We start from the raw sequence: 24,045 nt of genomic DNA, 5'->3' as shown, positions 1-24,045 counted from the left end.
GTATGTTAGATGTAAGGCTACATAAAATCATGTCTAAATAGTTCCCCCTTTGCAAAATAGCCCACCAGGTTATTCACTGTAACTTGGAGCTTTTTATCATGTAATTCGCTTAGCTTACAATGGATCAAATTATAATAATACATGAAATTAAATTTACTGCATTTACACCTCTTAGCTTAGGGTATATATGTGGATTCCATCTCCCTTAATTTTATCTACAAAACAAACCTGTGACAGTAGTTGGTCTGAGAGAGAATAGCTTGCTCAATATCTGCCACTGAGCTTCACTGCTAAGAGGGGCTCAGACCCAGGTCTCTAGTCCAAGTCCACTATTCTAATTGCTGCTCTATTCTAGTTTCATGAAACATATGAGAACTTGGACTATTTTAAAACGTGAAGTTAATGTATATGTAAAACTCCTTATATATTGATTTGGAAATTAAATATGAAGAATCAAGTCCGTCCGTCCCCCCATGCTACTTAGTTGTAACCTTTTTATTCATTCCTGTTGAAGTTGCTCACATGCTTTTCTATTTCATTTGTACATTTTTTAGAATTCTTTATTTAAACAAGTAGAAGAAATGGAAAAGGACACTTTGATCACCTTGAATGTTGAACGCTTAATAAGTGCCTATGGACGTGTTACAGTACAGTGGGAGGCCCATGGGAGCATTAGCGATATATTTCCAACTTCAGGGGTGGTACGTATTTTGTCAAGCTGAATATTAGCTGCAGAAACTGTGTACAGCTCTAATTACTAGTATACAAGCAACCTAATTATTACTAAGTTTCATATGTAAGCACTAAAAATCATGTTTGCTGACAGATTAATAGGAGAAAAAGTTTTCTTCTATTGACTTGTGATATCATGGATAATGACTTGGTCATTTGAAATGCAGTTTGGTTTCCATTGTGAGCAATGCAGCTATTATGAGCTCCTGAGGGGCATGAGACCATATGGGATATGAACAAACCAGCCTAAATCATGAACTACTTGCATGAGCAAAAGTACAATCTGCAACATGCCTAATTTAAACCTATTCATTTCAATGGCTCTACTCTGAGTAGATCTTAGTTGAATTCAATCTACTGTTTCTGAATCAATGTTTTATCCTAGGCTACTTTTAAAACATTCTGTTAAATATTTCCTCCTCAAAATCTTTAGATTACATTTTCGGAAGGTCAAGCCTTGTCCACAATCACCTTAACAGTCCTTGCAGATGTCATTCCTGAAGTTGCAGAGACTGTGATTATAACTCTTACTCGTGTCAGCACTATGGGAGTTCTGGATCCCGAAAGAGGAGCCACCATCGATCCAAACAGAGCAAAAGCTGTACTTTCCATTTTGCCTAATGACATTCCTTATGGCACAGTAGGATGGCATACAGACTCTCTCTTTGTTAAAGTAGCAGAACCTGAAGGTGAGTCAATTCTGTGATCCTCCTGTGAAAAGCACATTTTCTGTGATGGTAATTTGTTTTAACCGGTTTTAATATCAACATTTAAATTGCTATAACCCATCCTGGGACCTGCTGGTGATGGGCAGGTAATTAAAAATATTTCCAGATCTCTTTATGAGAACAGTTCAGCTTTACAGAGCAGTCTTGATTGGGGGCAGGGAAGAAAGAAGTACATCCACCTATTGGCTTGTGCCAGCTGTTGCTTCCCTTGCCCTCACTACATCAGCCCTGAGGAGAGCCTGAGGACCCAAAGTTGCCATCAGCCTGCCCCTTCCTTGCCTCAGAAAGTTTGGGGACTTTCATCTGTGGGGAAAATGCTGGCCTTTCAGCTCACCTTGGTGCAGCCGAGGCTTCCGTAGTGGTAGAGCCCACTATCTACTGGTGCTCCTGTTCACTGGCAGACTGGAAAAGTTAAGATAGTCCTCTTAGTATTTTTTTTCTACCTAATGAGTTAAAAAAACAACACACCTTTGAGATGCAGTGATATAGCAGTGAGATCCATATATTTTAACGAGAATGTACAGTATTATCTTTGCATCCTCCGTGCATGCATTTTGTACTTGTGCCCGAGTACAAAACACCTTACGAGGCTTGCTTCGCAAAATATTTCCACCCTCTGCTGTAGCACAGGGCTTGGACTCGCATGTTTTAGCCATTTAATTTGCTTTCAGTCATGTCCAGTTTGGGCAGATTTTCTTGGCCCTGTTGATGCAATTTTTTTAATGTAATTTATTGAATGAGTCGTTGCTGTTCAGTTAGCCCTGCTGGATGCTTTTCAAGTTCTGATATAATGAAAGGGAGCAAAGCAAGGCAGATCCCAACATTTGTTGCTGATTCATTGCATCACAGTGTGTTCTGTTATTTCAACTGTTGTTTTATTTTAAGTAAATATATTGTTTATTCATTTTAATGCCACTCTTCAGCTGAAGAAAACTCCAGAACAGCCTGGGATAAGGCAGTCCCTCTCTTAGGCTTACAATCTGAAGCATATGACACAAACAGAAAAGGGGCTGGAGCATGGTGGAATCAAACTCTGGCCCCACTTCTTAGTTACTTGGTTCTTGTAAGGACCAACCAGAATAAAACTGAGTTGAATCAAATGTACCGATAAAAAGGTAAAGGTAAAGGACCCCTGACAGTTAAGTCCAGTCACGAACTCTGGGGTTGCGGCGCTCAATTCGCTTTACTGGCCAAGGGAGTTGACGTTTGTCCGCAGACAGTTTTTCCGGGTCATATGGCCAGCATGACTAAGCCGCACTGGCAAAACCAGAGCAGCGCACGGAAACGCCGTTTACCTTCCCGCCGAAGCGGTACCTATTTATCTGCTTGCGCTCTGACGTGCTTTTGAACTGCTAGGTTGGCAGGAGTTGGGACCGAGCAACGGGAGCTCACCCCGTCAAGGGGATTCGAACCACCGACCTTCCGATCAGCAAGCCCAACAGGCTCTGTGGTTTACACCACAGTGCCACCTGCGTCCCTTCAATGATAGGACACAGCAAAGACATGGAGATTAATGAAAAAGTGCAAACAAGTAAAAGCAAAAAAAGCAAGAGACTGCGATCTCGTTAAAGACTGGCAGTGTCAGATCAAAGTTGTTGAGCTTTTTTTAGGGAGGAGAAAGGCCCATTTTTGGGGGAGCAGGGCAAAATGTTGAGCTTCTTTGGGGGGAGCCAGTGATCTACCAGTGATCTACCACAGATGTTCAGTGATGATCTACCTGGTGGATGTGCCTGTGCTAAATAATTTCCTACCTCTCTTTGAAATCTTCAGAAGCCAATATAGCTTTGAAGTAAAGTGCTACTAGCCCCAGACTTCGATCATTTGCCCCCACCTCCAAGAAATGCTTCCACTGCAGCTGTAACTCACTGAACTAGAAGAAAATAAATTTATTCTGTTTCAGAAATTATATCAAAGACGTGTTGGATAATAGATCCAATGTGGAGTAATGGTTAGAGTGCTGAAATAGGACTTGGGGGACCAGGGTTTTAATCACCACTCTGTCATGAAGCCCACTGAGTGACTTTGTGCCAGCTAATGTCTCTCTTCATAAGCTACTTCACAGGTGTGTTGTGTGTATGCCGCCTTTAGCTCTTTGGAGAAAGGGTGGAATATAAATGTAACAATAAATAAATATTTTAAAACTTTCTTACAAGTTTTTTCTCCAATCTTTTCAGAGAAACCCACCATTGTTACTTTACATGTTCTTAGAGAACAAGGATTTGCTGGTGATATTAGTGTGCAGTTGATTCCCCAGCCCATTTTTTCACTCCTGCTTGTCAATCAAGCCATTGAAAATGAGGATTATAGGTTGGAAAACAAGACCATTATTATGCCAGCAAACATGACAATGGCTTCAGTAAATGTAGTCATTTTGCCAGTGAGTATTTTAATATATCTTTTTCCTTCACTCATGCAGCTCTCCATGGTTGATGTGACTAAGCAGCCAGACTCTACCCAGATTCCTGGGCCTAGTAAATGACAGTTCTGATGACTGGCAAAAGATGCAGCATGCCAGATCATCTAGCAAATAGGCAAATTCACTTCTGCTTGTTACTCCACAGCTGCTGCCGCCTCTGTGCTCTGTTGATCTACTTCATTTGTACATGAAGCACATGTGATAAGGGTGTGGGAGGATGCATTGTGATGCATGAGACCATGATGGGAAACAAAGTTCACAATCAGTGCCCTACAGATTGCATCTAAACAAGTTCTGCTCAGAGCACGCCCATTGAAATTAATGGAACACAATTAGCCATACCCTTAATTTTATGACTAATATGGGATACAATCCTGTGTTCTCAAGATGCACTTTGATAACACACATGTGCTAAAATTCAGCCAGGTTTACAAAGCTCAGAATAGATGAAAATGTTTATTCTAATTTATTCGATTGGACTCCTAAACCAGCTGCCCAATTCTTGTTTACAGTTAGGTCAGGGCACCCATTACTGTTTGGAGTCCTAGACTGTGTAAACACCATATATTTAAAGCACACGACTTCCTTCAGAGAATCCTGGGAATTATAGCTCCTTGAGGGGTAAACTGCGATTTCCAGGATTCTTTGGGAGAATCAATGTGCTTTGAATGTATGGTTTGTAACTGCTGAGATTTTCAGGCTGCAGTGATTGCACAGAAATAGTTTCCGCTCTGTTTGATAGCGCTTACTCCCATGCATAGGATTACAGCCTTGGTGTCTGCTCACTGAGACTGGACTGAGGTGAACTAGGCCAGTGGTTCTGAACTGGTGGTCTGTGGACCCGAGGGAGTTCACATAAAACACTCAGGGGGTCTGTGGCACCATTCACAACAAAAACTACCACAGAGATATCAAAATTTTCAAAAGTAGGGGGTCCGTGGCTTGGCTTTTGAAAAACAGGGGGTCCGCAGTACTTAGCTAATTGGGAACCACTGAACTAGGCCTAGAATCAAGTACTATGGCCAAAATGCTAGCTCTATAAAAGTGTGATGGGGTCTTTATATTTTTGCAAGGGCAATTTACGTATACAATAATAAGATGCAATTACAATGCAATATTTTCATAGGCAAAAGAATGGGGGGAGAGTGTGTCCATTTTGTTATAGCCCCAGTATTTGAGAGATTCACATTCTACCTTTCCATTTGTCATTTCCACCCCGACAGGATAACATTCCAGAATTACAGGAGATATTTGTAATCAATATTAGCAGTGTACAGTTGCTGGACTCATCCCTTACTGGCGGAGGGCCAAGTGTGAAAAGACTTGGCTTAGAAATAGCTGAGATAACAATTGAAGAGAATGATGATCCTAGAGGAATATTTTATTTCAGTGCTGCCAAGGTGAGAACAAACTGAAAAATGTCAATGCCCCCATGCTGTCATTATTCTTGGTCTCAGTAATCTGAAACTGACTTTGTTTGTAGATGGTTGGGCTGATTGGGGCATTTTATATCTCAACTTAAGAAGCTGAGATATCACTTGCCCTGGGGATGCCAGTGTGGTGTCCCATAGATGTTTCTTTCATCATCCCTGATCATTGGTCATGTTGTCTGGGGCTGATGGGAGCTGGAGTCCAACAACATCTGGAGGTCACCACATTGGTCACCCTTGCGCTAGCCTTTCAACCACACATGCGACCTCTTTGTTCTACCTTTTGCCCAAGTCATGAGTACATTTGAGTTCACAGTCTGTGTCCCCAAATAGCTGAGCTATGCATTCATACAATTATCCACATGCAACATTCAGCAAGTGTATAGTCTGTGCACCTATGCACTCAGCAGTTGACATGTAAAAATCAACAAGTGTATGCTTTTTCACACAAACACTTGTACATGTGCAGAGACAGCTTGTACAGTGTAACATGGGAGCAGGCCTACAATTAAACAAGAAAGTCTATAAATAACCATTGTTTCCTGTTTCATCTGAACCAGGAAAGCTACGGCTACTAGGCTTGGAACATGCCAGATTTTAAAACCAACTTCAAACCATGGTTTGATATCCTGGCTTTTCTGTGTCAGAAATGCAATCATTATAGTGCTCTGAATAACTGTCCCAAGCTGAATTTAAAATACTGCTTTCTTTCCAGGATATGAGTGGAATGGTAGCTGGCTTTGAGGTTCCTCCACCAGATAATATTCTGAAGCTACCAGTTGCTCGAGGGGCAGGAAAATTTGGATCAGTAAATCTGTATTGGGAAGCCACACCTGCCACTGCTAGCCTGGAAGACTTCACGCCATCATCCGGGAACCTAACTTTTGCTGATGGAGAAGTATGGAGTATGCTGATGCAAAAATTCACAACATTTTAGATCATCTTGTACTCCTTAGTTTCTATGTTTTCATGACTATGTTCTTCACATGATGAATGCAGTTAATCACGTGACAGTCCCATCACATGCCCATCACGTTTCCTCTCTTTAAAAAACAAAACAGAACACAGGCACAGCATCATCCTTCACATATTCACAGCTTTTCATTCTTCATGTAGAATTTGTATGGAAGATTTGAAAGGGATTTAAAAGGCCCACTGCATAATTCCCTATGTCTATGGCTAGCAAGGTAAAAATGTACCCCAAAAGCAGACACAGTTTTATACAAGTTTCAAAGGTCAGCGCAGAATGTTTAATCTTCCTTTAGGATTTTTTTTAAGCACCTGGTACATACACTTGTTGGTTTCAACAAGGACTGTACGCTCTCTGTGTTTGGATTTATGGCAGGGTGCCATTCACTGATTGTATTGTCTAAGTCGCAGCATGCTCATCATATAATGATATATGTCACCTATTTCATAGAGTTTTGTTTTGTTTTTCCAGGTGACAGGAGTGATAGAAATCACCATCATAGATGATGACCTTGTTGAGTTTTTAGAGATGTTCACTGTCACTTTAGTCAGAGTGACAGGTGGTGCCCGATTAGGGGAGGATGTGCAAGTGACTGTCACTATTCCACCAAATGACTCTCCTGTTGGCGTATTTGGATTTGAAGAAAAGCATGTAAGTGGTACAATTGGGAATGTTTGCGTGGTGCTGGTTGTGTAGCTATTGAATCACCAATTACTTGAAAATGTCAGGGAAAGATTGAATTAAGCACCCATCCAAACAAAACTTGTTGTTGTTTAGTCGTTCAGTTGTGTCCGACTCTTCGTGACCCCATGGACCAGAGCACGCCAGGCACTTCTGTCTTGCACTGCCACCCGCAGTTTGGTCAGATTCATGTTTGTAGCTTCGAGAATACTGTCTAACCATCTCATCCTCTGTCGTCCCCTTCTCCTTGTGCCCTCCATCTTTCCCAACATCAGGGTCTACTTACATGTTATAAAACTTTTATAATGTATACATATTATAAGTGCTGTTGTTGTATAACAAAACAAAAATGTAAAGCCTTGGATCTTGAAATGGCAGCTCATTCACCACAAGAAAGCATGTGGCTGAGAAAGGGAAGAGCTTCTTCTTTTGCATGTTTTTCAAGTAAACTGGAAGTTGTTCTGCCAGTCAACACAGTACGTCAGCTGTGGGGCTGCCTCCATTCCTTGTCTCCATATGTTATGAGTCCAGAGGCTATATAGCCTTCCTTTATTCTTTAATCATTTTAAAATTATTATTTCCATAATTCTATTAGGAATATTTCTTTAGGAACTACAAACCTACCCCTGGGGCTGAGAGCAAAACTAGCTGCTACAGAAAACATGGCAGCCTGCCGCTGAGTTTCTCCTCCACCACAATTTAGTACGCCTTGTCTCACGCCCCGGTTTCATGTCATCATGCTGTGTGACTCCTTTGCCCCTGCCAATGATGTAGAAAGGGCTTGGGGAGACATAAAGTTTGATCATGTCATGACACAAAGTAAACTGCAGTACATATTGTTAGAGGAGGACATCATTTCTTAGGTCCTAACTTTTCACTGATAATGAGCTGGTTTGCACAACACGGCAAAACACACTGTGGATTAGGAAGACCATGCGAATGTGTTGGCTTGGTGGGGGAAGATGCTCACAGCTGCTTTGTTCCTCTCTGGTTCTTTTACTGCTGTATCACACTGAGCTAATCAAAGGTTTGGCTTTGTGCGTCATGGTTAAGCTCTCTCCACACTAACCATGAAGAGCTTAGCTCACCGTTGTGCAACAGTAGAAAAAATTGGGGAGGAGCAAAATGGCTGCACACTCCTGTCTGGGAGCCTGCATATTCACACAGTCTCCTTAAACCATAGTTTGGCCTACTGTGCTGCATGAATCAGTGGCTACTTTAGGCCAAAGGTGATGGAAAGTGTCATGAGCAAAGTTGCCAGGTTTATATTTTGGGCATTTAAACTGGTTTCATTTTTCACAGGCAAACTCTCCACATAAGACAAAGTAGCAAAATTGCTTGCATATGGTATGGTATTTTTTTTAAAATGGATTTTTCTCTGTAAATTGAATTTCAAAATTGCTTCTTTGATTTCCATGTATTCCAGTGTTCCAACACAGAGCCTCATTAATCTTTGGTTTGCTTCCTTACCTAGATAGCTTTATTGTTAGAGATGCACATAGTAGCCAGGTTCAGTACCAGAGAAAGGACATTATTTGTAAGCAGGTTTTTAAGATAGGCATGTTTCAGATCATCCTCAAGCCTGTGGTTGCTAGGAGACTGTTGCGCAGGAAGGACACTAGGTTATGTCCATATGACACTGTAAGTGGTACATACTGAGCAGGTTTATAATTAAATGTAATAAACAAATTCATTTGTTTCACAAATGTCATCGCTGCTTCAGATGTCAAAAAGAGAAAACTGAACATTTCCCACAAAGTTTGTAACATTTCTGTTGATGGGTTTTGCTGAATGATTGTTCTGTTGAATCAAATACTAGTATTTTGTATGTTTCCCACCCACTTGAAAAAATAAAATAAAAGAAGTAGGAAGTATGAGTCACGAATCAGAATGTTGAGTGTAGAGAGCAAATAGATGTTTCAGTTTCAACCTAGAGAGGCTGGTATGAGCACAGAAGTTGGCTGCTCCTTCTATACAGTTCCCTCCTGGCACTGGATCTGTGCATCTGACACTAGGTTCTGTATTGGGGGTTCCAGTACTGGATCAGGTACTCCATATGTGGTACTTAAAGGATGTTAGTGGTGTCTTTCTTTGGACACCAGGTACTTGGTGTTTTGTTTTGTTTTGTTTTCTTTTTTGTGTGTGTGTAACTTCCACTTATTTTCCCACGTTAGCATCCATATGTGCAAAGTGTGACATGTCTGGTCTAACCTTTTCTTGCCTTCGTTGTTTTAGGTAACCGTGAAGGAGCCCCAGTCAATTGATGATCCTGCCGCAAATGTGTTTCTTACTGTAAGTCGGAGTGAAGGAGGCAAGGGGGAAGTTCGGCTCATTTGGATACTAGAGGAGGCAGCTAAATATGATCTCACTCCTCTCAATGGGACTCTTCTCTTTGCTGAGGTAAACCTACTGTTTTCTACCATTTCCCTTTTTTCTTTGATGCTTGTGTATCCTTCTACCAGTATATCTGAGGGTCATGGAACTGAAGAAAATAATCTTCTATATGAGGTCCTGAACATGCCTAAATACCACTGAGTACTATCAGCCGTACTTATAGAGACAAATTGTTGTGTTATTTGGCCCCAATGTGGTGCACTATTTGCACAGTTAACTTGACTCAGAAAGTAAGCGGGAAGATTTATTCAAGATCACCTGTGGTGAGATTGGTCTGGCTTTTACTGCTGCTAGAGAAGGGGTGACAACTTCTCTTCCAGATGAGTCATTGCCACATTTTTTCTGAGGTGTCCATTTTCTACATTCGTAATTAGACACCTTCTGCTTCACCAAAGAGCCACCTGAGAGGCTAAATCTGTCTTGACAGAATGTTGTCGTTGTTTAATTAATTAGATATGGTAAATTTTGCTTAGAACCGAAGGTACATTCTCTTCTGTTAATATACTAAGTGACAGCTGTAAGTTGAACTATTGTCTGCTCCATTCTAATACAGATGGAATCCCAAAAAACCATAGTTTTGCAAGCAATTCAAGATGGTCTGTTGGAAGGTGATGAAAGTTACACAATTCAACTGGTCTCTACTGATGGCACCGAGATCTCACCAATAAATGGTAAACATAAGGGGGGGAAAGCCATTTCCACTGAATGTCCAAAGACGATAAGTGCTTGAAGGAGGCCATAGGGGTCCAGCTGGCCTGCTTTCATGACTTTCCCCTTAGCTGCTGTTTGTAAAAGGTTACAGAGTGGCATAATTTGGGTAAATTTGGGTAGAATTAAGGAGTGGATTTGATTAGGTGGCTCTTCGCTCCCAACATTAAGATAAAAGTCTTTTACTGACCAAGTAAATCAATGTTTATGAGGCCATTAAAAACATGTGTTTTGGTCAAGCTGTGTTTGAACTTGAAACTCAAAAATGTTGTCCTGAACATTCACATTAGTTGTTACTCTGATACCTGAGTTCTCAAGGGATAAATTGTGTTGTGTTTTAACATACTTTGTCCCTCCTGAAATTAAGAGGGGGAGGCTGTGGCTCACTGGTAGAACATCTGCTTTGCATGCAGAAGGTTTCAGGCTGAAAAACCTGACATCTCCAGGTAGGGCTGAGAGAGACCCCAATCTAAAAGCCTAGAAAGTTGTTGCTAGTCATTGTAGACAATACAGAACTAGATGGACCAATGGTATGTCTCAGTATAAGGCGACTTTCTTTACTCCTTTGAAAATAAGGTTTCATTTGAACTGGTATTTGGAGTAGAAATGTGAAACTGCGTTCTGAACACCTGCAATAAATTTCCTGCTGACCTCTCAGCACTCAGTGGAGTTCTTGCCTTGCAAACAAACTTATTAACTGCTGAGCACTAAAGCTCTTGTTTATCTTAGCCAATTAACATGTAAAATAAATTAAACTGAAAAATAAACTAAGAGTAATTTATAGAACAAGTGGTGATAACAAGGATTGCCTTATAATTTAATTGCAGAGCCTAACATTAGTGTTTTGCAGTGGCAAATTTACATCTCCCCCCCCCCCCAAGTTTGACTGTGTCATTAAAGGTAAAGGGACCCCTGACCGTTAGGTCCAGTCGCAGACTACTCTGGGGTTGCGGTGCTCATCTCGCATTATTGGCCGAGGGAGCTGGTGTACAGCTTCCGGGTCATGTGGCCAGCATGACTAAGCTGCTTCTGGTGAACCAGAGCAGCGCACGGAAACGCCGTTTACCTTCCTGCCAGAGCAGTACCTATTTATCTACTTGCACTTTGATGTGCTTTTGAACTGCTAGGTTGACAGGAGCAGGGACCGAGCAACGGGAGCTCACCCCATCATGGGGTTTCAAACCACTGACCTTCTGATTGGCAAGCCCTGGGCTCTGTGGTTTAACCCACAGCACCACCCGCGTCCCATGACTGTGGCAATAGTGAGTACTAAATGAGAACTCACCTGTGGGTTCTGTTCAGCAACATCCCTCAGCTGACCAAATGCCTCTGTCAGTGGAACTGAGAGGATAGCTATTTTTTGTTACTACCCTTCTTTCATGCAGCCCCCTAAGCCACCATAATTCTGCTGCAGAAGGTACCTCAAATATGTGCAGTCCCCCCCCCCCCAGGGTGTGTGTGTGGCTGCATGGTGTGTATGGCTTCCCTCCCTTTTCTACAGACAGAGCAAAAATGCCATTGGATACAACCCAATGTCATGAGGGCCCTGCGAAAAATGTGTCTCTTTTATATGTGTAAGCCCCTCTGGTTTTCATCCAAAGAGAAAACAGAGTAAAGATTAATCAGTTATGTCAGTGATTCTTGTTTTTTAATTAGGAAACTTTTTTGTATTCACAGGTGTGGCAACCATCACTGTACTGGGAGATGTGGGAGCTTCTGGGATTGTTGGGATAGCTTCATCATCCACCCATATCCTGATCGGCGAGCCCATAGGAAAGTACAATGGGACTGCTTTTATTGGGTAGGTACATCTCTGAGATCTCTACATTCATTGTAAAACACTGTTGTAATCTATAAATTTGTGTCAACGTGAATTTGCCAAGAAGTAGATCCCACTGCTGTATATATGGAGCTTTCTTTTCTTTTAGGTTTTAAATTTTTGATGAGCAGAATTTTAACAGGACAAAACAGTTAATCTCCTCATTTCACATAGCAAACAAGGGGAGCCAAAAATAAAACAAAAAACCCCCCAAAAACTTTAATCTGTCAGTATAGCCTATCCAAAAGTATCAAAATTCAAGTCTAAAACATTTTGCACACTGCTAGTAGATGTCTTTGTATCCCCTGTTTGGTTGCATAAACAATAAAACAGGGCCAATCTGCCACAAAATAACTTATCTCAACATGCGAGGAGTAACAGTTTTGACCGCCACCACTTCCACAGCCTAGCTGCAAAAGCTAATAATAATAATAATAATAATAATAATAATAATATTTATTTATATCCCGCCCTCCCCAGCCGAAGCCGGGCTCAGGGCGGCTAACAACAATTAAATAATCAAACAATCAAATAATCCAACATTCTAAAAACAGTCCATTATAAAAATTAATTAAAATCAAATTAATGGCAACCGTTAAGCAAAATTCTGTGCAGGTTGCCAGAGGAGGGAGTCAGGCTGGGCCCTAACCAAAGGCCTGGTGGAACAACTCTGTCTTGCAGGCCCTGCGGAAAGATGTCAGGTCCCGCAGGGCCCTAGTCTTTGTGACAGAGCATTCCACCAGATTGGAGCCACAGCCGAGAAAGCCCTGGCTCTAGTTGAGGCCAGCCTAACCTCTCTGAGGCCTGGGACCTTCAGGATGTTTTTATTTGCAGACCATAGGTTTCTCTGTGGGGCATACCAGGAGAGGCGGTCCCGTAGGTACGAGGGTCCTAGGCCATATAGGGCTTTAAAGGTTAAAACCAGCACCTTAAACCTGATCCTGTACTCCACCGGGAGCCAGTGCAGCTGGTATAGTACCGGATGAATGTGATCTCGCAGCGAAGACCCCATAAGGAGTCTCGCCGCGGCATTCTGCACCCACTGGAGTTTCTGGGTCAGTCTCAAGGGCAGCCCCACGTAGAGCGAGTTACAATAATCCAGTCTGGAGGTGGATGGTCACATCACGTGGATCACAGTGGCTAGGTCAGGGCGAGAGAGATAAGGGGCCAACTGCTTAGCTTGGCGGAGATGAAAAAATGCTGCCTTTGTTATAGCTGTAATCTGCGCCTCCATGGAGAGGGAGGTATCAAAGATTACACCCAAACTCTTAACGGACGGTGCTGGCACTAATTGCACCCCTGCAAGAGATGGGAGTTGTCCCCCCAATCCCATATCGTCCCGTCCCAGCCAGAGGACCTCTGTCTTCGAAGGATTTAACTTCAACCGGCTTCCACGTAACCATCCAGCCACAGCTTCCAAACATCTGGTCAGTGTGTCTGGGGCCGAGTCAGGATGGCCATCCATCAACAGATAGAGTTGGGTGTCATCGGCATACTGATGGCAACCCAGCCCAAAACTCCGGACAAGCTGGGCGAGGGGGCGCATAAAGATGTTAAAAAGCATCGGGGAGAGTATTGCACCCTGAGGCACTCCACACACCAAGGAGTTGCGCGATGACAATTCCCCCCCCACCTGATAACAGGTGCTTCTTATCTGAGGCACCCTTTCTTTGCTTCCAGTTTTGTGCTTATGATTGTTAGAGAAGCTGGCGTCCAGAAGCACTCTCAGAATACTCAGGAGTTCACATTCCATGCAGCTGCAGGTCAGATTTTGATACGCCCTGCCACATTATGAATAAATGTTAAGACTGAAACAAAGTACCTATATATATTGTAAACCTCCCTGTAATCTTAAGATGAAGGGTGGTATAGAAATTAAATAATAAACAACAATATATTTTGTGACAATTCACATGAGTTCAGAGATCCAAGAAACGGCTGTTTCAGTACACAGTTTCCCCATTTAAAAAAACCCAATAATTTGCTGCAGCTTTATTTGAAGACAGGGGAAAGATCTGTTTAGGATTGACTGCAGTGTTTGTAATTGAAGGGAGAGCCAAAACCATGAAATCAAACTTGAAACCTGACCATGCTCCTGTCATTGCCTGCAGCCTAGTACGTGGGCCAGGGATTTTTGGAGAGGTCACCGTCTCCTGGAATATAACACCACCTGATCAGAAGAAATTTGCTGAGGTATCAGGAATGTTGACCATGAAAGACAGGCAGTCTGCTGCCATCGTACTGATACAGGTATGAACTACATATATTTTTTTCCTGCCAGCTGAGCAATCCTATACTCTCATTATATGGAATGGGAGGGGGAAATATGCTGCTGCTATGCAAGGGTAATGCCCTCTGTGTCCTCTATAGACTATGCCAAAGAAGGGAGGGGAAAACACAACACAATGACAAATCTCCAAATGGCACAAAAAAGCAGTTATGACTGCATCAGTCATGTAAACCTCCAGTGTCCACCAGCAGGAACTGTGCCAATGATGTCCACATGGCACTTGCAACCACAGAAGGAACTAATGAACTATGGCAATTGGGAAAAGACCCTAAAACTCTTGCCTGCATCACAGCACACATAGTGACCCCATAGTTCTCCTTCACCCCATGAGTTCCAGTGCCACAGACAGCAGTAACCCCACTATGGGGAGTCCCTGGTTTGAATCCCTTTGTGCTGCTCACAGGTGCAACTTTGGATCACAACATGCACAGGGGACTAACAACAATGACACCCACAACAACAAAAAATGTACCTGTTGGGACTCTAGGAAGAGAAGTGACAGCAATGTGCTCAAGTCCTTATGTATGCTGCTTTGTGCTAAGTGCTCACTTTTTATGCAGTGCTCTTCTCCACGGTTCCTCTCAATAGAGTTTGCCCTTCTGAGCTCTAAGTAAGCAAGACTGGAGGCCAGAGAAGGATAGCTCCATACTGTGTGCCCTGTCATCTAGTTTATGGTATTAATTTGTGGGGTTTATATACTGTAGTGGGTGCACTGCGATTGGGTGCTGACTTGCATCATATCCTATACTATGTTATTCCAATGTGTGTATGATGGTGTTTGGTTTTTTGCAGGCAGATATTATCTTAGAGTTATTTCTCCCCTCATCAAATCCAATGGGATGCAATTCCTTTAGTCAGGTCTTTGTGACTGGTCTGCAGGAGTATAGGATGCAGCACAAGTGGGATGCTCCTCTGTGTTTCCCCAGTTCCACCCACAACTCCAACCCATTTTAACTATTCTGCAGGTGCCTCTTTGGCACTGTGGCTGCACTGGCAGGCTCTTCTATCAGTGTATTCCAGATGTTGTTCCAGCATAGCTACCTTGACAGTGGCCTATCTGATGTTGTGCCACTGTCACAAGGCTTCTGCCGTATTTGATAGCCCCTTCACTCATATACATCGAGTATGGGCTTGTGACCGCAGTGTTCCATGTTGGTTAGATTTTGCTTCTTGGTTCACATGTAAATGGGCTTTCCATCAAGGTGAACATTGCAAAATACTTTCTGATTTGTCTGCTTGCATTTCTTTAGGCTCTAGATGACGATGTTCCAGAGGAAAAACATCACTATCAGTTTCATCTAAGTGGTATCAGTGATGGAGGAATCATAAATGAGTCTGCCAGCACAGCAAATATCACCATGGCGGCTAGTGACTTCCCCTATGGGAAGTTTGCATTCTCCCAGGAACTGCTGCAGACGTCTGAAGAAGAAAAATGGGCAAGTGGGGAGTTCACTTATTGTATTTATTTATTTAACAAAACTTATATACCACTTGGTTTGTAACAAAACCTCTAAACAGCTTGCAAGAAGTAGTAAAATTATTAAAACAGTTGAAAACAAAAGTTAAAATATTTTAGAAACAGTTAAAATCAGCAAAAAACTAAAACAAGATTCAAGCACGTCTGGGTAAGCTTGCTTAAACAAAAATGTTTTAAGCCCCACGCAGAGTACTAACCACTATACGATCATGGTCATAGTGTGCCTCCACCCTAAAATAATGGTTTCTTACAAGTGTGTAATGAGTATTGTGCGGCACCTGCAACAGTTATAACATCCAGCTGTAATCAGCGTTACAATGCAACATGATGTAGTGTCATTGGAGCCTTAAGGAATGCTTGTCCTCAACAGGCTAATATCACAGTTGTCCGTTCACATGGATATTATGGACAAATTCGCCTCTGGTATCAGGCGCTGAATGGAACTGCAGTTGAAGGCATGGATTTTACTCTCATGTTCAGAGAAGTTACTTTTGAACCCAAGGAGACTATGAAAACTATTTATGCAGAAATCCATGATGATGACCTCCCTGAAGGTCCTGAGGAGTTTTCAATAGAAATGACAAAAGTTGAACTACTGGGAAGGTAAAAAAAAAAAATTCATTGCATGGGAGAAGATTAACCATGGCGACAGAATTTGCTATATGTGGTACATATATATAACAAATTTAGTAACCCTGGATATCTTACTTGATGTTATGTTTTGGATTCAACTGTAGATTGCAAGATAGAGATTAATGACTGGGAGTTGTTGTTGTTGTTGTTGTTGTTGTTGTTGTTGTTGTTGTTGTTTTTCTTCTTCTTCTTCTTCTACTACTACTACTACTACTACTGCAATTTGCAGTTGCCCAACTAATCTATATTGCAAACCAGGACCAAATCCAGGCTCATTCTCTTGGCATGAATCTATGGTTAGCAGTGCAGCTATGTCTTAACTAAGCCAGTTTGCCACAGGAAAAAAACTGGGACACCCAGGAATCTGAGCTTATTGCCTAATTTCTTTATATTTCCCTTCACATACTTTTGCAAGTGGATTTGATTTTACGATAAAAGAAAATGGACTGCAAGTTGACCAACCCCCTGAGATAGGAAATGCCTCAGTAATAAAAATCATTATATCGAAAAGTGACAATGCAGAGGGCATAATTGAATTTGATCCACTCTATACAAGTCTGCAAGGTAGGTTAAGGATATAGCATCATTCTGCATTTTAAAGAACAAATGAATGACTTTATCATTGTTAATGATGGCCTCTGAGCTTGGTGTGGAAACAGATGGTTGAGCACTCTTGCTGGACCTCTGCAGGTCTTTTCAGAATCCCATGCACATGATATGCATGTCAGGGAGAAGCAGAATATTAATGTAATAAAAATATAATAAAACAGTACTATCCATTCAAAATATTGTACCTGTTTTAGGTTTCGATTTCCTTATTTATTTTATTTGGTGGCATCGATAGCTACAGAAGAATGCAAAAGTGCACTTAAACATCTCCCCCAAACAGAGTTTAAAGTTGTTTTTTAGCGCCAGGAAACAAAAACATAACTGTTGTGACTGGTACTCTTACAGATGTCCAGTTGATACTATCACCCCTAAAGCAGAAGGTTTTGCTGCTGTTCCTCACAAGATGCCCTTGGCTCTTGGGGATGGTGGGAGTTCAGCCCAGTCCAGCAGCTGAGAACAGTGCCTCACTGTGTGCTGCACCAGAAAATGCAAGGCTTTTCCATGAATCTCTATGGGTTAAATAGCTTGTGAGAAATGTAAAATGAAATGTAACAACAGGGACCTTTTGAATGATTCTCTCCCTCCTTGGTTCAAACAAGTAGAAACAATCAGCTTTCAAGGATATGCAACAAATGTCTTTGTGAAATAATCACTTTGCAATTCCAATTTTTGTCCTACCAATGGTGGCATTTGGGGACAATTTCCTAATATTGCTTGAGTCGCCCCCCCCCCCCCCCAACATATGAACTCAAGTAAAAAAATAAATCATATAGCCATATATAAGCATGCAATTTAGAAAATGTCACTCATTCACTTTGAATTCATTTTTTGTAGTGGAAGAAGATGTTGGAATGATAATGATTCCAGTAGTACGAAGACGTGGGCATTACGGCTTTGTGACTGCAGATTTCATATCTAGAAGTATTTCAGCTCTTCCTGACGGTGTTGACTACAGTATCATAAATAATTCAGTTGTTTTTCATCATGGCCAAAACCAGAGTTTCATCAGTGTCTTAATCATAGATGACGATGAAAGGTAATGATGTTGAAGACTTCTTTGCATATGATAGGGAAATGGATAAGGAGGTCTAAAAATATATGAGAATATCTTTTGAATCATAGAATTGTAGAGTTAGAAGGGACTCCAAGAGTCATCTGATCCAACCCTTGCAATTCAGGAATTTCAACTAAAGCATCAAAGACAGACGGCCATCCAACCTCTGCTTAAAAACTTCCTTTTAAAAAGTTGCTGATACACTTTTTTTTTTTTTGCTGTAAACAAAATTTTCAGCTGTGAAGCAAACATTGATCAAGAGTAAAATAGAGAACAACCATTATTATCTCAGTCTCTTTTCTGGTTTCCTGTAAATTTCTCTTATGAAGAAATTAAAAATAGAGTTTCTATGTGTCTGTTAAATAAGCTGCAATTACATATATAAATGCAGATCATGCACTGGCAGTTATTTTCCCTTTCTTATGTCTACAGTGTAAACCACCCATAATTAATATTGAATATATGCAAATGTTCTGGTGAATTGCTGGGCATTCAGATTTTAATGATGCCTGTATGGAGAGGTCATGTTTGGTAGCAAAATGTGATCTTTTCTATTGTTTCTGGAATAGAGAATATGCTGAGCAGTTTGAAATCCAGCTAATAAGTGCTAGTGGGGGAGCAGTCCTTGGGCTCCACCTAGTGACCCAGATAACTATTGCTAAGAGCGACTCTCCGCATGGGACTGTCCGGTTCCTCAACCAAAGCCGAATAATTATTCCCAATCCTGATATGTCGTTGACGCTGTCCTTGGTCCTGGAAAGAACTGGAGGCTTGGTGGGAGAATCTCAGGTATGCCTCCCCGCCTTAAATTAGATGTTGGTGAATTCCTTTTGTAAGGATGCATTTTATTATAAAATGAATGAGATTAAATTTTACACTCCCTCATTTTTCTGTAAGATTGTGTCATATAAGGTTGTAAACCAGATTATACAGGAGTTGTTTCTGGTCTATGCATCTACTGAATGTGATAAGATTATTTTAACCTCCACTTATACTAGGTGGTAATTTGGCTATCCATTCCCCACCCCTCTTACTGTGGTTGTTTTTTTCTGGTTTGTGTGCTTTTCAGTTTTGCAGATTGGTGTATTGCTTGCTATCTTTTGCATTTTAAAAAATAACTGATACATCATTAACTGCTTGAGGGTTTTCATGGACAGAAAGGTGGGATATAAACAAACACATGAGTAAAATGGGACTCACTGCTATGGGCTAAGGGTTGTTAGATCAGTTAAGCCACCTGAGGTTAGAAGGACTGTGCTTCTCTTGCCAATACTCACATGGGAAATAGAGCAACTCTCCAGCCATCCTCCAGTTAATGTCTTTCGTAAAAGGTACTAGCTACCATAATTGTTCTATTGAAACTTGCTTATAATACTAACAAACGCTGCCTTTTGAATTTATATATTTCACAGATTAACTGGGATATTTTAGGACCTAACTCAGAGACAATTTTACCTGCTCTGAACAGTGACATTGGTGACCCGGTGAATGGATCCTTTTATTTTGAAGAAGCAGAAGGTGGTCTGAGAAGCATCACCTTGGAAATTTATCCTCATGAAGAAGTTGAAGTTCAGGAGACCTACATTGTTCGACTGAGCATTACAAAGGGTGAAACAGAACTGGATCCAAAGGCTGCCAGCATTACACTAATAGTAAATCTTTTTTAAAAAAAAAATTATAAAATGGGACTGTTTCTGTAGTAAAGCAGGTTGGGTTGCTCAGTGTTTTTCCTGCCCAGGAATTGTTGAAAGCTTTGCGACATGAGGAAGGCTCAGCCATTCCTCCTCCCTGCATTTAAAGAATGTGTGAGAAAGTTGTGGGGATACCTGACTAGCCCCACTCTCACTACTGGCACACATAAGAGCCATGTCCATCTGTGCTTTGACCAATATCTGAAGCTATTCTATGCACATACTGATGAATAAAGCTCCTCCTTAGGAAGGCGAATCTTGGCTGAAATAAGAGTTCCTCTTGTGTTGAGGCGTTCTGGGAACATGCATGCATATAGCCCCTTCTCATGCTTGCTGCATTGGCAGTGACATGGTGTGGCCAATGTGCATATTGACCATGGGTTAACCTCATGGCCCCACAGCCTCCCCACCAATACCTCTTTTCAACATATGGAGGCATTTGCAGCTGAGTGAAAATAAGTGGGCATCTTGCCCTACCAAGCTGTTGAGAAGCAGGCACTGATACAGTCAGCTGTCCGGTTTTCCTGGCCATTGTTCTTCTTAGGTAACATTTCTTCTACTGTTTCTCCTTCCTGAACATGAGTGGATCAATAATTTTCTCCATTTCAGTTTTATTAAACTTTTCTTCCCCCATAGAACTGAGTCATTCTAACCTTCCCAACATTTAATTTGCTCTTTTTAATCATTTATGTTTGTCAGCATCCAAAATTATTATTGACCATCGTTGTGTGAAGTCAATACACTTGATTTCATTTGCAGAATATGCACACAAAATCCTATTATCACAGTTCAGGTCCTTTTGTAATTCACATGCTGCTCTCATTGTAACCTTAACAAAACAATTAGCTGCCATGCTTAGGTTTGTTTATTTGTTCAAAAACAAGCTCAAAGTCACGGCATACAAGATTAGTTGCATTGTTGTTTGGATCCTATGCCATTTTTTAAAAGGGAAAAAGTAAACATGGAATTAATATCTCATGAATTGTTGCTTAAACTGTTTAACTTTTATTTGACCCACAAGCAAGGAAAGTCAATTATATGCTGTTGTAAACATTTTTAGATTCTGAAGTTTGGTGATCCCAATGGAATTGTGCAGTTTGCCCCTGAATCATTATCCCCAAAGTACTACGAGGAGCCATCAGCATCTGAAGGGCCACTACGTATCGTGCTTTTCATAATGCGAATTCAAGGCACCATGGGGAACATTACGGTAGTTTCAACCTTTGGTACTTATTTGGTAGTTTCGACTTTTGCTACAAATTGCAACAGTGTAATCTGAAGTCTTTAGCAGCACATTCGATCTCACCCTTGACTGTGAAGGTGAAATTAGATCTTATGGAGACATCGTGCAATGTATGGTAGATTTGTAAAGTTCTTAACTAAAGTTTCTGAATGTTTTAGGTTTTTAAATTTACAGTATGATCACATCTTACAGAAGGGTTCCATGTATCTGCAAAAATACATATACTCAAACTCTTGGAACTGTCCCCGCATGAGCATCCTGGTGCTTCTGGAGACAGTGCGTGGAGAGGGCCTTGCTTCCCAAGCAATACAGAGAGCTTAGAAGCTCATTTGGCACTGGGTTTCCCCAGCACTTTTAAGCTCACTGCCTTGCTTGGGGAACAAAGTCCGCCTCCACATGCCAGCTCCTGAGCCCCTGAGATGCTCTTGCAAGATCTCACAGGGCTGTCTGAGTTCCTACAAGATCTCACAGGAGCATCCCAGATTTGGCACGCAGACTGGACCTTACTTCCCAAGCAAGGCGGAGACCTTAAAAAACTCTTTTTTGCAGCAGGAAAACCGTTTTTAATATCTCCCCCTTGCTTGCATTTTACTTATGTGGCCTTCAGCCACATATGGTTGAAATTGTGCAAGTTAAATGTGCATAATAGGCAATCGTACTGTATTTCTTTGTTGGAATGATTTGGAAGACTATGTCAAGCATAAACAATAAATCAGTTTAAATGTTTCTTAGAGGAATGTGCTTATTACTTTTAGAGGGACATATTTAGGGGGACTGTTATTATGATTATTTTGCTACTATGCTGTGCATTATGGTTTATTATTATGCTGTGTAAATTATGTTCTTAATGTCATACACTGCTCTGGGATCATTGATCAAAGGGTATATACAAATCAAATAATAGTAATAATAATAATAATAATAATAATTTCATATTAAAACTAATTGTCTAATATGTAAAAAGTTATGAAGATCTCACCACTTTTTGAACTTACTGCTCAAATATTTTTATTTCAGGTTCACTGGGAACTAAGTAGTGATTCAGATACTACAGATGATTTCCTTTCCACCAGTGGCTCTGCTGTAATTCCTGATGAGCAAAGGACATCTGAGATTGTTATATTCTTATTGCCTGATGATGTCCCTGAAATAGATGAGCATTATGTGGTACAGCTTACTTCAGTGGAAGGAGGAGCTGATGTGGATCAGGAGAAAAGCACTTCTGCATTCACTGTTTTGGCAAATGATGATCCCCATGGAGTATTTGCCTTGTATTCTGAAAAGCAGTCAGTGCTGGTGAAGAACGATCTGAGCCGGCACATCCAGATTAACGTAACTCGTCATGCGGGGACTTTTGGAGATGTGATTGTGGAGTATCATGTTTCATCTCCTAGTGAAGAAAGCTTAGTCACGCCAGCCAATGCAGTGGGACATCTGCTAGTTAAAGCAGGTTCCAGTTTTGGAGTGAAGACTGTGCCAATACATACCCAGGTCTGTAATTTCTCTTTACCTTGTGAGGTCCTTGAAACTGAGTTGAATAAGCAGCATAGCAATACTTTGTGACCATTGTCCATTATAAGTTTGGCTGCAACCCAAAGCTTTCTAGAAAAATAAGAGTCCCATTTTCTAGAATCAGAGTGGGGAGGCACCCCAGAGGTCATCTAGTCCTAATCCCTGCCTGGGCAGGAAATTTGCTGTTGTAGCATCCCTGGTCAGTAGCCATCTGGCCTCTGCTTTTTTTAAAAAAACAACCCTTTAACTAAGGAATCCACCATCTTTTGATGCTGTCTGTTCCATTACTGAATAGTAATGGATGGTAAAAACTAGTAATAAATTTTACCATCACAAAGTTCTTCCTGATGTTAAGTCTTAAACCACTTTAATATGCATATGTTGGTTTGGTTCCTGCCTGCTGGAGCAACAAATTTGTTCCACCATTGATGTGTCAGCCCTTCGAAAATCTGAAAATGGCTATTACATCACCTCTTAATAATCTCTTCTCCTTGCTAAACACACACAACTCCTTCAATCTCTCCTCCTCTGGGACACATTCCAGCCTGTCAATATCCTTTAAGAGATTATGGCTGGGACGTTTCAAAGGAAGGGAGGTTTGACATGTGCAGGAGGGAGGGATTGCCTGTGCATTTCCTCTTATCATATGAAAACATTGTCTCCCAAGAAAGCCCTTTCAATAGCAGTCCCTGAATTGCAGTCTTTGAAATATGCTTTTTCTATACGCAGTACTGATGGACAAAGAAAACTTGCAATTTAAAATCTTTTCTTAGTGACAGCCTGTTTCCCATGGTATAGTCTTTCATGTTCCAGAATCTTGCTTGGGTACAGTCTCCGTCCATGAGGAAACATCTGCCTTGGGGCCTGATTATGCTTTCAGCTTTTCATGAACTATACTGGGTGAGGGTTTGCATGGCTGAACACCTTGTTACTACAACAACAACCCTCCTTGCACACTGTAAATGATTAATTATAATTGTATTCTGCTTATAGGCAACAAAGAATAAATACTGAGGATGAACTTAAACAGTTGTGGCTTGAATATGCCACCATCTGCCATTATTCATAATTTAACATTATATTCTATTATTCTTTTGGGAAAGATTTTGGAAAACAACATGTTTAAAACAATTCTCAATATGAGAATTTCTTGTTTGAATGTCTCACACGTAGTTCTTATTTCCTAGTTGATGACAAAACAGATAAGTGATTATCTCCTTTCAGGTGTTTCTCTTCCTGGGCTTGAATTTTACTCTGAAACTGAACAACGTAACCCTGTTTAATATTAGTGCCAATATTGTGCCTAAAATATTAAATACAATGATGTCAGTCTCTGTCCCAATTCCCAAAGAAGCTGCCAATTCTCAGGTAAGTACAGCCATGTAACATCTGTACCACCAGAGGGCAGATCAAAATTAATGCAGACACAATGTTGTTAGAATTAACTGGCTGCCATATGTTGAAGCATTTGAACAAATTATTTATAAATGTATTAGTGTAAACTGGTGAGGTTTTTGGTTTCAATAGGTGCTTGCATTTACTTGCCATGCATTTAGGAAGCAGCATGTGCAAAGAGCAGAATGTAGATTTTTATGGATCAAATACTAATACATTTGGTTTTGAAAAACATGAATAGTTTTTGTTATATGGTTCCAAAT

The 24,045-nt window shown here is 41.0% G+C and overlaps 1 protein-coding gene across 5 annotated transcripts in view; it reads left to right on the top strand.

Moving 5' to 3' along the window:
- ADGRV1 (adhesion G protein-coupled receptor V1) overlaps positions 1 to 24,045 on the top strand; it is a 230,132-nt gene that overhangs the window by 88,100 nt on the left and 117,987 nt on the right. For all 5 annotated transcript variants that reach the window (XM_083403548.1, XM_083403549.1, XM_083403551.1 and 2 more), the window contains 19 exons: positions 555 to 701; positions 1,166 to 1,421; positions 3,635 to 3,837; positions 5,100 to 5,276; positions 6,022 to 6,204; positions 6,748 to 6,927; positions 9,193 to 9,357; positions 9,905 to 10,022; positions 11,737 to 11,860; positions 13,990 to 14,128; positions 15,419 to 15,604; positions 16,016 to 16,248; positions 16,694 to 16,842; positions 17,722 to 17,923; positions 18,511 to 18,730; positions 19,354 to 19,593; positions 20,693 to 20,842; positions 21,893 to 22,366; positions 23,612 to 23,755. In XM_083403548.1, coding sequence (XP_083259674.1) covers positions 555 to 701; positions 1,166 to 1,421; positions 3,635 to 3,837; positions 5,100 to 5,276; positions 6,022 to 6,204; positions 6,748 to 6,927; positions 9,193 to 9,357; positions 9,905 to 10,022; positions 11,737 to 11,860; positions 13,990 to 14,128; positions 15,419 to 15,604; positions 16,016 to 16,248; positions 16,694 to 16,842; positions 17,722 to 17,923; positions 18,511 to 18,730; positions 19,354 to 19,593; positions 20,693 to 20,842; positions 21,893 to 22,366; positions 23,612 to 23,755 — 3,690 coding nt within the window. The remainder of the gene's footprint in view (positions 1 to 554; positions 702 to 1,165; positions 1,422 to 3,634; positions 3,838 to 5,099; positions 5,277 to 6,021; positions 6,205 to 6,747; positions 6,928 to 9,192; positions 9,358 to 9,904; positions 10,023 to 11,736; positions 11,861 to 13,989; positions 14,129 to 15,418; positions 15,605 to 16,015; positions 16,249 to 16,693; positions 16,843 to 17,721; positions 17,924 to 18,510; positions 18,731 to 19,353; positions 19,594 to 20,692; positions 20,843 to 21,892; positions 22,367 to 23,611; positions 23,756 to 24,045) is intronic.

This window comes from Podarcis tiliguerta (assembly GCF_965153285.1).
Source record: "Podarcis tiliguerta genome assembly, chromosome: 11".
Taxonomy (NCBI): domain Eukaryota; kingdom Metazoa; phylum Chordata; class Lepidosauria; order Squamata; family Lacertidae; genus Podarcis; species Podarcis tiliguerta.
The sequence above is the reverse complement of the archived record's forward strand: the minus strand, read 5'-3'. Positions and strand labels throughout refer to the sequence as shown.